This window comes from Bremia lactucae, linkage group LG3, assembly GCF_004359215.1.
Source record: "Bremia lactucae strain SF5 linkage group LG3, whole genome shotgun sequence".
Lineage (NCBI taxonomy): Eukaryota > Oomycota > Peronosporomycetes > Peronosporales > Peronosporaceae > Bremia > Bremia lactucae.
Genome location: NC_090612.1, coordinates 6,824,977 through 6,842,293, shown reverse-complemented (window position 1 = coordinate 6,842,293; position 17,317 = coordinate 6,824,977). Strand labels below are relative to the sequence as shown.

At 45.3% G+C, this 17,317-nt stretch overlaps 2 protein-coding genes across 2 annotated transcripts; both read left to right on the top strand.

Moving 5' to 3' along the window:
* Positions 1 to 2,939: 2,939 nt before the first annotated feature.
* Positions 2,940 to 5,072, top strand: CCR75_003003 (uncharacterized protein; the record flags this gene model as incomplete). The annotated part of the gene is made up of 1 exon (XM_067961100.1): positions 2,940 to 5,072. The coding sequence occupies one exon, from the start codon at positions 2,940 to 2,942 to the stop codon at positions 5,070 to 5,072; it is 2,133 nt and encodes a 710-aa protein (XP_067815166.1).
* A 163-nt stretch (positions 5,073 to 5,235) lies between these two features.
* On the top strand, positions 5,236 to 7,757 carry CCR75_003004 (uncharacterized protein). Its single transcript, XM_067961101.1, has 6 exons — positions 5,236 to 5,358; positions 5,416 to 5,470; positions 5,531 to 5,795; positions 5,872 to 6,011; positions 6,074 to 7,614; positions 7,687 to 7,757. Exons 1-5 carry the CDS (start codon positions 5,286 to 5,288, stop codon positions 6,504 to 6,506), a joined length of 966 nt encoding a protein of 321 aa, XP_067815169.1. The 5' UTR covers positions 5,236 to 5,285; the 3' UTR covers positions 6,507 to 7,614; positions 7,687 to 7,757.
* The last annotated feature ends 9,560 nt before the right edge of the window (positions 7,758 to 17,317 follow it).

The following is a 17,317-nucleotide window of genomic DNA, read 5'->3' as shown; positions in this document are numbered from 1 at the left end:
GTTTTCAGTTCTTGTTTCGTTTGGAAACAAAACGAACGGAATTTCCCTCATGGAGGTCACCGAAGCCCCACGGGCTTGATCACGTAAGCACGTCAGATACTGGCTTCGCGTCATTACCTTCGGCGTAAGGTATTGCTCATGAAGAGCGTCGCGAGCAGCAATCTCCTCCGGCGTCCTCGCCGGGTCACCAGAGATCCAGATGGCCAAGCTATGACCCGCTATCTCTTTGAGACGCTCGTCCGCACTAAGCGGAGTGAATCTATATTCAATAAGAGCCTTAGCTTTCGCTATTTTGGCAGCTCGACGACGAGCTCTTTCCTCTATGAGGACTATCTGCTCTTGCTCTTCATCGAGTGAATTCGTAATAATGTTGAACCCAGGGTCCCGTGTCCTGCTCAATGCAGTTAAGACATCAGCGGCACCACGTTCTGGGAACGGATTCGAAGCTCGCCGACGTTCGTCCGGAGGAGAAGGCGTGAGCGAACGCCGGTCTTTTTCCTCCTCCTCTGATTGAGATTGACTTTTAAAGTTCACCATTCCCTCATCGTCGAGGAAGGTGCTCAGAGTCTGTGACTCACGCTTGATTGTCGTGAGACAAAGGAATGGAAAACACAACCAAACGGTTAGCTGTTTAGGTTCCAACCTCAAAGAGGAAATGAAGCGAATGTTGTCACTCGGTGTCAACAGTCTGATGGGGGAGGGTGTAATGGGGCTCACATCGGTTAGAGTACGGTTGTTGTGGTACATTTACTTTATGGGTAAAATACCCTTTTATCTAATTTTAAATAGTTATTTACTTAAATCTCATTTATTATGGGAAACAAATGTGGTCGCCGCCAGATATAAATTTGGCGGCCAAAATCTATTTTGATTAGCTAGGGTAAGGTTCTTAGATTTAAATAGTTAAATAAAGTTCAGTCCCCCTTTTGATCTTAAAGTGTTAAGTGCCTTCCTAAGGCTTGCGCATTGATCTGTAAGAGATAGAAGCCTTTCTAAGGTATATCCTCTTGGGCACTAGTTGCCACTTGCTTCTACGAACCCCTGAATCCCTTAAACTGAGATTCCTTAAGCTATGATAGCTTGTACGACTTTCTGAGTTGTTTAACCAATTAGTTCAATAGAACTAAGTTACTCTCTGAGTCTGAAAGTCTTCCTCTGACTTTAGGAGCGTGGTAGCTCCGCTACAACTTAATTATATTAATACAGTTTTCATCGAACCCTCTTTAAGCTAGTTGCCTTTAAGAGAAGTCTTCCTCTGCACGTACTAGTGTACGTGAAATAACGTAAGGCACGACTCGCAACTGAAGCAGTGCGAAGTGGACTTGTACTGAAGCAGTACGTATAGGCGGGCACGTCGTAATGTGGCCACGCTCTACTCAGGCACACACCCTAGCACAGCGAGGAAGCGGTTTAACCTGTGTCTCTTGCGTGCCGTGAGGTAGTTGTGGTGGGCGTGTAAGCGACCTCACCCAACACACTAAGTACTCTCGTTAAGTGTCGTCACGGGAGCGGTAATCCGTCTCCTCGTGCGCACTTACCAAGTAGGAGGTAATTTTCAGACTGATTTATATTTAATAGAATTAAATATAAATACCTATTTTTTCAAATTAAAATGTCATCTCTATAGATAACACTTAATATGTATTGCGAGCGTATCTTTATAGATACCTCGCGTAACGGATGACGCTAGCCGTCATCACGGATGACGCTGGGCGTCATCCCTCCTAATGTGAATGCACCCATGTGCATCACATACACAAGGGTTGGTCACAATGTGCACCACACCCGAGTGCTGGGTCTAATTACTTTAATTTAGTAATTGACCACCCCCTTAAGTACACCACGTGTACTTAAAGGGGACTGTGTAACATTAGGACAACTTTAGCCCGTTACAGTACGAGTCGCAGTGCCCCGTTACAATATCGGTATGCTACCAATTAATCTGGTGTGATTGACCTAAACAAGAAGTTTAACAAGGGATACAAAATTATTGCAAAAGCGACTGATTATAAAAATTACCTTGGTGACTCCTAGGCAGCTATTGCTTTTACTCATAAAAGCTAATCTACCGCACAGTTTTTAGTGCTATATGATAGCTGCATTAAAAACACAACTGGATCACTAACGTGACATACATTCATTTTTCAATATGAACAATGAATAGAAGCATGAGATAGATCAGGTTTGAAGAACTTTGTATCGGAGGACTAGTTTTCAGACCAGAAATTGTAACAAAAAAGGCGCTTCGGTGTGTTACATAATCAGATGGCGAATGATCGGTATTCAAACGGCTTAATATAATTAAAACATAAAGTATCCTTGTAGCATGTACACGTTACGAACAAAGGCTTGCTTTTACATCTACAAGCGCAGATTGTTTATCGCGGAACATGTGGATAATAACATCGGCCGACACCGGCGCAGGGCCCTGCTTTCCGCATAACTGCGCATGTGTAAGGCAGAGCGAAACATGCAGCCGCGCGGCTGTCCTACTTCAATGGATACCCTCTGATTCCCGATATCACTTTCCGTGGTTATTGAATACAAAGCCTGTACTTGCGATGTTCTGACTACCGCTATTCTTGTTAAAGCTGATGCACGACGCCCCGGCTTTAATGACGTGGGCAACTATTGCCAACTTCACCCAGATCAGCCGCCTCATTTCATCAAGTTGACCACGAAATGCCGTCATCTTCCACGTCGATTAGATTCACCCATGAGCACGTGACGCAGCATTACGAATCAATGCCGGCTGTTCTCTTTTTTGGCTCGACTATGCAACCTGATACCGGAGCTCCCCATCTGCTGGTGGCTGCTTGATACCTTTCCGTTTCCTCACTGTAGGCGGCTTAATAGACAGATATCCAGATGCACAAGTTTTAGGATTCACGTGTTTCAAATATCTCATCATTCCCGAATTTAACGGATTAAATTTGACGATGCCAGTGGCTGAATCCCCGCAGTCCGAATTTGTAAATAACGCGCCCCCCAAGCGTCGTTGTCTGTGCTGCTCGCTCGAACTAGGACTGATCATCACTGGCGCCCTCATTGCAGTGATTGGTCTCCTTTATGGAACTGTGGTGCCGGCTGTGATCGACAATGCAGTCAAGGATGGCGTCGTGACCTGTGACGCCTCGGAAGGCAACAAGGAGGAATTCGTTGACCCGTATGGCAATTGCGACGACTGCGCACCGTATTACTCGTCAGTTTATCTTATGAATGCAACTAATGCCGAAGCGTATCTTGCCGGAGATGCTGACACTCTTGAGGTGCGCGAAATCGGGCCGTACGTCTACCGCCGCCGCGAGATCAAAGCCGACGTCCAGTTCTTGGATGGCGGAAACCGCGTAACGTACAAAAAGTACTCGTACCACACGTTTGATTCGGAACGGAGCTGCAGCGGATGCTCTGACAGCGACGAAGCCATTTCCCTGGATTTAGGCTACATGAGCGTTATTTCAAATGCGGGCGGGGAGTTTGCATTCCTTGTTCGACTGTCTCTTGGCTCATTCGCTCGTGGAAGCAACACCAGTGCAGTCCTCGAATTAGTGGCTACGAACGGTCCGCAGATGATGCGTTGGGTCAATGGTCTCAATTCGATGGACCCTGAGGCTATGCGGGCCGTGTCCCTCAATAACACCGTCTTGAACTTTTTAGCCACGGGCCCAGCTGCCATTGCCAACATGAACCTCACGGGATTTGCTTACAATGGCCTCTTTGCCAAGCGCACGATGTCGCAGTGGGCACTTGGATACCCAAGTATGCTCGCTGGTATCGGTATTGGCTCCAACTACGTTGGTCGTTGTGCGGTGGACGGGGGTCTCAATGAACAATGTGCTGCGTGCACGTCCAGCACCACCCCTGAATGTCTTGCGATCTGGGGCGAGTGCAACAACTGTGCCCGTGGTGCCCGCGTTGTTGCCGTCAACGAAGAGACGTGCGCTATAATCCAGACCACGTACGCTGCTGCTCACAGCGAGGAAGAGGCTGCCGCATTTGCTGCGAGCACGTGCCAATTATGTAGTTCGCTAGGTCTGTGTGCCGCCCCGCTTCCCGGCATTGTCGAGTCAAGCGGCCGCGACTACTCTGAGACTCCTCCTGATGCGTCAATTTTGAATTCATACACGCAGCGCACGGGCTGTGACGATGATGACGTTATTAACGAGTACGAACAGTACGACGGCTACACGGCTAACGCTCTCTGGGTTGATCTGGGCGAGCGCCGGAATCCTACGCTGTCGGAAATGATCGCATTCAGCGCCTATGGCAACTGTGGAGCCCCCACCGCGAACTTGACGTGCAGCCCAGTGATGGGAAATGACGGCACGAGCATCGCTCCCGGGGGCGTGAGTATCTCGGGTTTTGAAGAGGAAATTTCCATTGCAAATTTCTCAATCTATGTGGATGAGGGGGCTCAAAACGTCACTGTTTTTAATCAAAACGAAGAGGTCGAGTTTAAAGGCATCACGCTGCACCGCTTTCGGCCGTCGAGAGAGCTGCTGTCAACTACCGTCACTAATGCAAACATGGGGACGGGCTACCCGGTCGATGGCGTGCAGAATATGGCCTTCACCGTGGGCTTTCTGGCCTATTTATCGTACCCCATGTACATCTATGGCAATGCGTCGCTCCTTACCGACGTGCAAATTACGATGAACGATGGTGTTGAAGTTAATCAAGACACGCTTTATGATAGTGCTGGCTCGCTCGAAACTCAGTACTCGGCCAAGTATGAGACTTTCATGGACATCGAGGCTGGCACGGGCAAGACGATGCACGCTATGAAGCGCCTGATGGCGTCATACGCTCTAGCCCCATCTAACAGCAACAGCTCGCTCGCAATGAGCGACGTGCTTTACCCGGCACTTCAGACCGAAGTAATTATTCCCGTCTACTGGGTCGAAGAAGGATCTAACATAACGGACCACCTTGTGGACAACTACGACTCGCTCGAGACGCTACTGGACTCGATGCTTCCCGTGCTCATTGTTGGCCTCGTGGTAGGTGTCCTGCTTGGTAGTGCTGGTGTCTTCGTGATGCGCCGTCGTCGGCACCAGAATGTTAAGTTGTGAAATAGCATGGCTGTGGCCCACTTTGGTGCTAAATAATACATAGATGGACATTTATATGCATCCAAACTAGAGGAATTCTCGTGAATGTCAAAGGCAATAATGGAAGCCTGTGAAAAGGTAGGTGAAAAAGCTAAAAACTACAATAAAAATATGTAAACAGAAGAAAAAAAGTAAAATACCGAGAGATATTGATTTCTGGAACACATTCTTAACATGACTAGCCATGCGACACCGACGCGACTTTTTGTGCGCTGCAAGCGCTTTGTTTACGGTGCAACCACTGCGAGTGAGTAAAACCACAAATTTTCTTCTGTCACATCTTCTAATTAACGATGCTACTTAGCAAGTGGCACAGTTCAAGTGCTAGCAAACCACGAAATTCGAAATGTTTTTTGGAGGTGCAGTCGCCACAAAGCTGCAAAATGATTTACAATCTTACAAAATGTACTTTGGCTTAGAAATATGAAGACGCTGCTTATCATGGCCGTTGTATTGTCTGGCGTGCTGCACATGTTGCTGTTGCCAGTCGAGTGGATTTGCACGCTTTTTCTGAGGCCCGAGACGGTGGATGCCAGCGTGCGCGCTTTCCGCTACGCAGCTGCTTCCACAATTCCTTTCTTCCTCATCAGCGTGGGTCGACTATTTAGCGTCAACATGTTCGAGAAAGCCTTTTTTGCAGGGCTCGCCTCGCGCGACGCCGAACTCGCCAATATGATTAAAAAGGTGCAAAGTACTCTTTGGACGGTTTTTAAATTAGAACACCACTAAACTGTCGCACTTGTAAACAAATTTGCAACAGAAAAAAGCTATTCGGTGGGATCGGGAGTATTTTTTCCATCTGCTGCGCTTCGGATTGCGTCAAATTGGCTTTGGACTCGTGGCTTTACTGGCACAACCATTGTTGGGCGTGCTCATCCCGATTGTCCAGTTCGGCTATCGGTAACATTTTAGTCATTGTAATCAGCAAAGTCGATCTGCTCACTCGTGTTTAATTGCATCAGCATTCGACACATGGAAGCGTCTTTTCTTGTGCCTCTTTTGGTGGCTTTTGTCGTCCCAGCTACCCGTGAAGTGGCGCTGCAACTTGTGCACAGATGGCTGGACTCACGAGCAATGGTTCGCGAGCTTTTTGACCCGATTATCACCCGTTTAAAGGCTACAGCTAAGAATGGAGACTCGGACGTCAGCACCGACCTCCTCACCGACATGGAGATCGACAGTGAGCAATTTGACAGTCGCAAAAAGCAGCGGGACTGGCATCAGAGTGGAAGTGATGCAGCACGACTGGGCTTCGGACTTATTTTCTGCTACATGCTGCAGGTGCCATTTCTCGGGCCATTTACGTGGTTTGTAGGATTTGCGTCGGCTGGCCTGTACGCTCCCGAACTCGTTAATTTGCACGCTTTTGGTAGTGCAAACAAAAAAGTGTTGTAGGAGTTTTTATTCACATTTACTTAAGTATATTTTGACGTTTTACGGCTACACTCTATAATTTTGCTTGCACACCATTATATTCTTAGTCGCTCTTCGTTCATAGGTGCTTGCACACCATTATATTCTTAGTCGCTCTTCGTTCATAGGATCGTTACGATGCTTGAGTTTCTATTTAATGTCGACAGCAGTGTGTATATCGGAGCAGGTGTGGCTGTAGCTACCGTGACTGCCATCAAGTACATGAATGCACGCGCGGACGCAGCCCAACAACGAGCGTACGAGGCGGCCAAGGCTCGACAGGAGGCGCTACAGGCAGAGCGCGAAAAGCCCATCCAGCGGCGCTTTTATACCCCTGAGGAGCTGCTGCCTTATAATGGTGAGAACAGCCAGCCCATCTATATCGCCGTGCTAGACGAAGTATATGATGTGAGTCGCAAGCGCGACTTCTATGGCCCAGGTGAGGGCTACCACCTCTTCGCTGGTCGGGACGCGTCGCGCGCACTAGCCAAAATGTCTTTCGAGAAAGAGGATCTGGACAGCGACGACCTGTCGGATTTAAGCTTTATGGACAAGGAAACGCTCAACGATTGGGTTACCAAATTTAGTGTGTACAATAGCTACCCGAATGTCGGGCGCGTATTACGCCGCCGCGACCTGACGCTTCACGAACTGCGCCAATTCAATGGCGTGGATAATCCACGCCACATCGTGTACGTGGCTTTAAAAGGCAACATTTATGATGTGACGCTAGATGGCCTTAACCATTACGGCCCTGAAGGCGGCTACAAACAGTTCGCCGGTCGTGACTGCTCCCGCTCGCTCGCCTGTATGTCTTTCGTGGACGAGTATCTGGATAATCCAACGCTCGATAACCTCACGGAGCAGCAGCAGGAGACACTTGACAAGTGGGAAGAAAAGTTCAAGGAAAAATATCCGGCCGTGGGAAAGGTTGTCATTTAGAACTAGTCCGTCACAAACATTAATGTTTGAGACATCGTTGACAACGTAGGCTAAAATGCATGGCTTTGATTAATGTTTTTGTAGAGTGCTAACCATTCAATGAGAAAGAATGCCGTCAACGGCGGACATTTTCAAAACCTTCAAACGAGTATTATATTGCATCATTGTCCTTTTAATATAACTCATTAGTTGTCTTGATTTTATGTTTGAGAACACACAGATCGATGTACTCGTGGGGTTGGAGAACCGTTGTTGTGGTACATTTATTTTATGGGTAAAATACCCTTTTATGCTATCTATATGGTTAATTGCTAAAATCCCATTTATTATGGGTAACAAAGTCAGACATAAATCTGGCGGCCGAAATCTATTTTAAATTAGCTAGGCTTAGCTTCATAGATTTAAAAAAAAAAAAGTGCAGTTCCCCTTTTGATCTTAAAGCGTCTAGTGCCTTCCTAAGACTTGCGCATTGATCTTTGAGAGATAGAAGCCTTTCTAAGGTACATACTCTCGGGCACTAGCTGCCACTTGGCTCAATGAACCCCAGGATATCTTAAACTAGGATTCAGTAAGCTTTAATAAGTTTTACGACTCCCTGAGTTGTTGAACCTATAAGTTAATTAGAACTAAGAGACTCTTTGAATCTATAAATCTTCTTCTAACTTAAGGAGCGAGGTAGCTCCGCTACAACACCTGCTTCCAAATGTAAGCATATGGATTCTAATGTCCAAGTAAAGCCACCAGTAAGCATATTAATAATGTCCACCAGTGACCATATGAGAAATGTCCACGTGAATCCACCAGTACTTGAAGGATGTGGTTACACGACAAAATGATAATGGACAGTCAGTTTGCTTTAAAATAGAATTTGCATAAAATACGGCTCGATACCCGACAACAACAAAAAGTAAAACCTTCAGGAACTGGTGTTTGGGGTTCACCAGCACTATCCTGCCAGACAGCGACGTCCTCCATTTTATGGTGGTCCACATATGTGGGAAAGGGGGCGCACCGAATGATAGGAAAAAGATAACGGTACGCTAGAGTTAACGGTAGGATCGAGAAAAACTCAAAATACAGCTCTTTTTCCGGTTTTCAATCTCGACCGTAAGTCCATCTTCAGGCTCATAGGATAACGTGATTCGATATTAAGTACTTTACTTGTCGTCACGGAAGCGGTAATCCGGCTTCACGTGTGTAACAGGGCACCTTTCAGCTGTATTGATCACTACTAGTTAACCTTACACTGGTTACAGTGTAGGTGAAGTGCCGCGAAACTTCACGTGCACAAAGGTACAGAAAAACGTTCCTTATGAAGCTTCGGTATTTAGCTTAAAGGTCTAGACTAAGGCTTTAATAAAGAGAAAAATAAAACTGTATTAATATATATAGTTTCCTCCGTAACAATCTTCTATCTAATATTGAACTTATTATATTAATGACTTATTAAGTATGGCGCCTCCGTGCGCACCGCGCAATCGTGTCTTATAACGATTGCCGGGATTGATTTAGACTCATATCAAGCAATCAATCGAGCTAATGTCTTATTGCATCAATATTACCAAATTTGGTAATATTGGAACTATTTAAGTCAAATCGATAAAGATAATATTTTGTACTTCTTTATTTATTTCCTCTAATAGGAAATAATATTTATCATTCCTCTTATAGGAAATAATACTCATGTACCGGGACACCCCGTTACAGCACCCCTAACCAACAGTCGCTATAGTAACTGATGTAGGGTGACAGGAAATACTATTGTATCTTTCCTTGTAATTTTGCATTATTCGCTCGAGCAAAGAACCTTCTAGCTCTTGCGCATTACGCATTAGCCCTAAGGTCAATGCGAATAATACCAATGCTGATTTAATAAAATCGAAGTGGACAAACTCAGCAATAACAATAAGGCTATTACTGACTTTGATAACAATGCTGTAAGACTTAGCATCGAAAACAATATCTTTAATGAGAACGATAATACTCTCAAAAATGAAGCGATTGCTATCCCCGCAGTGCGAGCCGGTCGCACTGAGAGCAAAATTCAAAACCGAGTTAGCAGGTGCTTTCCTGTTGGCTGGAGAAGAAGTGGTCCGTTTCTTACAGAATTACATCGCTGATGCGGTGGACCGACATAAACGGAACTCTGACAAAAATGGAAGAGCAAACATGCTTCCATTTAATATTAACAACCTAGTCCTACTGTCCATGGTTAACCTACCAAAATATGTAGTGACGAATGTAGGCAGTAATACATAACTTCCCAGGTATATCGGCCCGTTTCATGTACTACATCGCAAAGACAATGCGTTCACGATCGAGCTGCCTCGTAGTATGCGTACGCATCCTACGTTTTATGTTGGGTGTCTCAGCCCATTAGTACGAGGCTTATCCCGATTCCGGATTACGCCGGAACGGTCAAGGCATCCACCAAAGCCTGATGGTTTCGTGCTAACGCATGATAGTCTAGAGACAGAGTCTGATTCTCACGAACCAGACGTTCCACTTCATCTTCCAAGGAAGAGATCTTCTGACGAACTGTCGCCAGCTCGTTTTGAAAGGGACTGATGTGTCCATTCGTTAGCCGGTTGTATCAGTCGCAACCTGCGTACAATTTCTCAACTGGTCACGAGAAAAATTATTAACCGTCATCGCTAACTCGCGGCGACGGGATCGCTCGTGATCAATGTCATTACTCAAATAGTAAAAGGTGTGATCCAAATCACGATGTTGATTGGGGTTCGGTCAAACGAGGCGAACCCGATTTTTCCTCCCCCTCCACATCTATTGACGGGATCGAGTGGCGTTTTCTAGTTGAAAGCTTCTCGAACCACCGTGAGGTAAAGGGGGTTGAAACGAATTATATCGTTCGTTGGGCGAGGGTTTCCATTCTCGCATGATAGGTGGGAACCTCGTTCCCAACTGATGTTGAACGAGACCCATCCTCCTCGACCGAGAGTCCATCGGAGAACGAGCGCTTCCCGCACTTGTTAAAGGATTGGAGGTTCTCAATTCCTTGAAGCATCTCGTAAGAGGTGTGCGTCCTCCAATGAGAATCCTTAAGGAGATATGCTTCCTTAAAGGCATGACCTGCATGAGTCCCCCACGAGAGGCAAGGAATTTCTGCCTCTCTAGACGAACGGTCAACTTATAGCTTGCCCGACTACGGTCCGTTTCTCGAAGCGTTCACGGAAAGCAATTAGCTTGTCAAGCCAGACCTCACGGTCTATCATTTGCACATTCTGTACAAAGGCTGTCCAAGCTTGGAACAAAGGTTTGACATCCTTTGCCCGGTTAAAAGAGTACCACCAATGCCCGGAAAAAGGCATCGATGAAGAATTCCGTTTCATCCTTCCCAGGCTTGTGAAGCCTGAATGAGTCGTTTGTCACACCAGACCAACGAATTAGGTTGGCCTTAGAGGGCAACCAAGGCCTCTTTTCAGGAACAAACCGCAACGTATTGCGGTCGCCCACGGAGTCATCATCAGATGACTCCCCACCGAAGAGGTCCGACGAGTCGAACAACCTCGTCATCACCTCTCTGGTTGTCACGTTACAACCCAAAGGTTTAACGGACTCGGCCCCGGGTGATCCGGCGGGCTTAAAAGGAGCCACTGAGTCGGACGATTACGGTGGCTTGGACCAGTTACCTACAATCGGTGTAGCAGGTGACTTGTAACCGTCACCTGCAATGTCATCAACAGCTGACATATTTCAGTCACCTCCAGTGGGAGTAGGAGGTGACGTATTCCCCACAGTAGACGCATTAGCGTCTACTGAAACGTGCAGCTGGGCCACGCACAGACTTATTTGTCGCCATGTTGATTTTGGTCAAAATCGATAATGCAAATTAAATTAATATTTTGATTATAACCAGCCCCCTAAATAAGAGTCACTCTCAAACAAGGTGGGTATGCGCGGATGGCGTAAGCCGTTCAAGGAAAACGGTGTATGCTTTGTAGCGTTAAATTGGTAATGGCAAATTTTACCATCGGCAAGAACTCGCTCCAACTCGTAAAAGAGTGGACGTATCCGCGAAGTTTCTTTTCGAGGATGCCGTCTGCACGCTCCGTCTGACAATCTGTTTCGGGATGATGAGATGTTGACATTTTTAACTGGGTTCCAAGTAATTTAAACACAGTTTGCCAACATTCTGCCGTGAATCTAGGGTCTCGATCTGAGACTAGTTCACGGGTTAACCCATGGAGTCGAAATATCGTGTCAACAAAGACATGAGCACAGCCTTTGGCTGTCATCGACTCCGGTAATGCAGCAAGATGTACCATTTTGCTGAACAATCAACAGAAACAAGAACACTATTATTCTTATGTTTGTCGTCCGAAGACGAAGTCTATGGATACAGACTGCTAACTCTCTGCCGAAACAGGCAGGGATTGTAACGGAGCACGTAATAAAGCACTTGGCTTCACCTGCTGACAAACTTCGCAAGCACGTATGTACTTGCGGACGAACGCATACTGGTGTGGCCAGTAGAAGTCGCGACTTATTGTGCGAAAGGTCTTCTCACGTCCACGATGACCACTTATTGATGCATCGTGGCACTCATACCTGATGCGTAAACGCAAATTATTATGGGTGGGGGTGACAACTCGAGGTGTGTCGCCAGCAATGGCTGTATCCTGCAGTAAACCATTGCTTTTTGTGTATCGATCTGTTGGGGATCTATACAATTTCGACAGTCCTTTTAAAGATTGTTGGGATGGATTTTTAACGTAATCTATCAACCCTTTAAGAGCCTTATTTTCTTGATACGCTCTTCTAACGTCGTCGAGTCTCAGATGCGATGCGAATCCTCCCATGAGGGTCTTTAAGAGAAAAGGCCTCCTTAGGGGCATGGACCGCACCTTAAAGCAGCAGGGACATGATTACCTCCACGAGAGACAAGACAAGCCTGCCTCTCAGGACGAAACGGTGCAGCTTGTAGCGTGCACCGACTACACTCCGTCCTTCAAACCGGTAACGGAAAGCATTGAATCTGTCATGCCAGGCTTCGCGGCCTATGCTTTGCACATTCTATACGAATGATATCCAAGCTTAAATCAAAAGAGTAACATCCTTTGTACGCCTGCAGGTGTGCTATCGATACCGAAAAGGGCATCGATGAATATTCAGTTTCGTCCTCACTAGACTTGTGAAGCCTGAATGAGTCGAACAATGGAATTTCGTAGCGCTCGTTGGTCATATTAGACCAACGAATTAGGTTGCCTGTAGAAGGCTACTAGAATATCTTTTCGGGAGTGAATCGCCATGCATTACGGTCCCTTACCCGTTAGTTTATATTAACTTGAATGCTAACATTATGCTCGGAGTGATCTTTGAAATCAACTTTGTAGATTGGGACGTGAAACGTTCTATCCGAGTCTTCTTATCGAGGACACTTTCGTCCATCGATGAGCTGCTGAGAGCCCGTTCCTTCTCAGGAAATTTTATTGCCGACCGAGCATCGAACACGTACTTGTCATCTGTGACAAGAATGCAGATCTGCTTGACTTTGCTACTACGCGGATCACGCAAGGACCGTTTCGGTTCTAGCGTTGGCAATTAAGCTATTTGAGAAATTAACAACAGAGGCGCTATTAGATCAAGAGTATGAGCGCGTACACTTGATCCGCTGTTTACAAAGACAATTTTGTCAATTTTCTCTTTGGAAATTAATTCAAAAGGTACCTGGAAACCTTTGACCACAGGTTTCTGGGGATTTATTCCCACAGAAACTATTTGGGGGTATTCTCCTAAACTGCCTCTAGCTGTCATTGCGCTACCATAGCGAGATCCTCTACGATTGACTCTCCAGTCGATCTAGGGCTTTCGCACTGCCTCTTATAGACGAGCGTTAAACTTTCTTGGATGTTGCTTTTCAAGCAAGCATCCTTGTTTCAAACCACTTAGCTTATTCGAGTGGTTCGAACTTCGACGCTACATGCGCTTGTGCACAGCCGCTAATAACTATGTCCGCGTCACAATGATGGACCTATGACGCTGCCTGTGCTTGTGCACAGTTGTCGGGATCTTACTCCTTAGTGTGTTGGGTATTCACCCTGAAGTCTTGTGCAGTGGTGCAAACGATTGAACCACAAGTGAGGCCCCACACTCACTCGTAGGACATCAACACGCTTGTGACGCTCCAAGACGTTCATCAGATGGCCATCTGATGAACGACAGGCAGGCATGGTCACGGCTTGATACTGCCACTTTATTCATGGCTCGTGCTTTCTGAGCCATGGTAATCTAAGAATGACATTAAATTTGTCATCCGAATCCAGTTCGATGAAATCATCATCGTAGTACTGATAACACTTTAACGTAAATTGAATTCCAACTACAAGTGTATTACTGTTACAGATGCGCCTGTTGCTAGGCGCACTGTCATCCTCGTTAGAGGCATATTGCGCTCAATGAATTTGAGCCTGCGATCTTCTAGCGTTTGAAGCCCCACAATCGTTTAGGAACTTTAGTATTATTTGCCACTATAATTCTCAAGGTGACGAGGTTAACCTCATTGGACCGTGCCTGGCCAAAATTAAATAAAGCTTCCGAACAACTAAAGTTGTTACAGTTTGACGCTTCAGATTTATCTCTTAGCTCATATAAGGAATCGACTAGGTTAATCTCAACTACTATAGTAGTGTGATTTTGACTTAGAGAATTGTTAAGAGTAAACGTATATAGATGCTACGCCGAAAGGACGTGGTCGCTAAAAAGCTCTTACGTGCACGAAGTGGGGACGCGTATACACTAGTAGGATATACGTACATCTATTAATGTACGTTTTGACCAGTGTTTGCTTAGGTCTTAAGCTACACTAAAGCTGCATAAATGCTTTCCTACTACTAAATCCAAAAGCTTTTTCTTAACAACTTGTGCAACCAATTAAGGAGTTCACTTTTACTCAATAATTGTTATGACTGGTCCTAATCGTGACAAAGATTGGCGCCAGGCGTACCGAAGCGCCGCACCGCGAGTCGACTACTTTCGACCTACCGACGCCGTTTTTTGAAAAGTGAAATTAGCCTTGTTGGACCCGAATTGCAATCGCAAACATAAATGGTGTGTCGTTCTGGGTTTTACCAGAAGCAGTATGTATTAAAGCCTAGTAAAATTCATTAGCAGTGAAGCGGCTATCCATGAAAGCTTGCTCCTATTTTGTGAATTGCGTGGTATGGCTCAATTTAAAAGAGAGTAATATACGATTACAATGGGCTTGTGTTCATATTCTTTCGAACGTGAACAAAAAAACTCCAAAAACTCCAGAGCAATAAGATTTAAATTAGGAGCATAGTGGCACCAAGTCTTTAGCTGAGTCCAATGGTAAAGTAGCTTTATGAAGGAGCTCGGATGCCAAAAGATAATGTCGAGCAGGTTTCAGAAGCCGAAGTATCCAGCACAAATTTCTGTTTGGACGCAAAGTGGGCTTGTTCATGAAGTAATTCGCTTGCTCGGCTTAATGAGCGGCAAGCTTGAGGTTTGATTCCGTAATAGGCGAGTGTGCTTGTTGATGTTGAAGCTTATTAATCCGAAGATAAATTAAAAATAAATGATAATAGTGGGATTAAAATGGAAGTTTGCAACCCGGTCTTGGCTCTCATTCTATTTCACTGGAATTATCCCCTCAGAACTATCGAGTCTTTCCTTTTGTGTTCATCGAGTAAACAACCGGGATTATTATTTTGTGAGTGTAAGGCTCAAAAAGACTTTGTAAGTTTAAGTAGCGAATTGCTAAAAATTGGTGCTTGATGCAAAGGGATGCCCCGTGCCAGGCATTTCGATGGAGCTTTTCTTAAATGGGGAAAACCTGCTGACCCCATACGCTAATGGAGGCCTATGTGATCCCTAATTTCTGGCTTAGCATGAAAAGGCATGAGAAATGTCTTGAAAGATAGAGCTGAAAAAAATATTGAGCTCAATAAACATAGCATATTCTGGAGCTGCGAGTGGGACACGTGAACTTTTTGGATCCGGGTTTTGTGGCATGTGTCGATGAGATTTAAGTCTTGCATCCACATAGTAACTCTTCGCGTCCTTAAGGCAACTGCGTGTGTTTGCGCTTGATCCAATTGACTTAAAATATAGTGCTTGAGTCTTCAAACACGACATGATAAGAATCTTCCCCAAAATGGCGCGGAAGTGCAGTAAGAAATTGGGCACGCTGGTTTGGTTGTCTTGGAGCATAAACTAAATGATTACAGGTACTAACTGAGTTCAGTGTTCCACGAATTGATAGGTAGCGAGAGTCTAGGCTGGGCGAGCTTGCATACTGCGGAGTGACATCTTGAAGATCACGAATACTCAATATGGTATAGTTAATGAACCCACGCCGGTGTTTCCCGTAAAAGTAGTCAAGTTATTCTGCGACCAAACTGGAATTTAGCTGGAAGCTTTTTCCCATAAGTGTTGTGCTCTTATAAGCTTTTATTACCCGTACATGTTGTCTCTTGTTTCCCTACTAAGTAGTATTTAGAAGAGAAAACAATTATCGTTGATTCAGTGACATCGTTTAGACCAGTTGCGTTGATAGAGTAGCCCACTGCACATTAGATACTGGATTGCTCACCGAAGTGTTTTTTTCCCGTAGGTAGTTAATAGTAGCGCGCAGGTCCCTGGGAGGCGGTCCAGACAGGATGCGTTGAGTAATAGGCGACGGGAACTTGCGTCAACGTTGTTTTGTCGCAAAGTAGCCAAAATGGCTGTGGTATTACTGATGCAGCTTTTCCAGTTATAGCGCCCAATTATAGCGGATCCCATATAGATACTGGGTGCAAGTATTTGCAAAGCCAAATCAAATTATGTGATTCTCAACTGGAGCCAACCTGGTTCGGACAAAGAAGACCAAGTGCCGTTTGATAGTCGATGTTCGGTAAGTCTGGGTAAAAATAGCAAAGTCGGGCAGCTATTGGATCTTCATTCGTGGGCGGAAATGGTCGAGTTGAAATGGTACGGAAAACTGCATGACCAAATGTCTTAGCCCTGAATTGTTGGTAATTATTACCGGCTCTTGTATCCAGGAGGACTCTTTACAGGCTCGATTGGGCTTGAACAGCTGACGTTAATTCGTCAGAATTTAAATGCGAGTCAAAACACTTTATAAAGTCGTCAATTGGTCTTTTAAAAAATCGCGCTTCCTTGATAAACTGTAGAACCAAGGATACCCTAAGTAATATCACCCGTACCTACAAAGGATCCCGAAGAGCTTCGAGGGTTTTGAGGTCGGTTCCATATTATAATATTCTGGTCAGGAGGAATCGGGCCTTCCTTCCCTTCACCAAGCCGTTCATAAGACTTCACCGATGAAAGAGAAGAATATCTTCCAGTTGGGAAGCCGGGAGTTTCTGCAACGTTAATGCTGGATCGGCTACAGGGCCCTAATAAGGCGTTTAGCCCACAATATGTGCAGGAGAAAAATCGGCCCCCAAAGTAGAGTCAAGACTTTGTGCATCAATAAGTTACATCAATACGTTTGATAAAACGTTTGCGCTTAATATCCCATATTAAATCTTTTTTTACCTCTAAGTTATATATTTGAGCAAACTAATAGTACTATTACTACTAGCATTCCGATGTTAATATTTTCTGTTTAACTTCTGTTATGTTAATATCGCCTGTGTAACTTTGTTTTTTCTTCGCTCTTTTTATTCGCAATGCTTGAAATGTGATGGCTCTGCGGAGGAAGCGTTTTTTTGTAATTTCCAGTCCACGCAAGCTGGACCATTCGGAAAATCGGAGCTTGTTTACTGCTATGGCCACCGCATTCTATCGGAAAAAAACCCGGCATGCATTGATATGGATTCGATGTCATTAAATGGCCAGGGGGGATTAGCGGAAAATCAGTGCTT

Excerpts from the sequence above, each read along its gene's own strand:
- CCR75_003004 (XM_067961101.1), top strand. The coding sequence starts at position 5,286 with ATGACTAGCCATGCGACACCGACGCGACTTTTTGTGCGCTGCAAGCGC. Across the intron at positions 5,796-5,871 it reads TCGCCAATATGATTAAAAAG|AAAAAAGCTATTCGGTGGGA; the intron begins GTGCAAAGTACT and ends AATTTGCAACAG. Across the intron at positions 6,012-6,073 it reads ATTGTCCAGTTCGGCTATCG|CATTCGACACATGGAAGCGT; the intron begins GTAACATTTTAG and ends TAATTGCATCAG.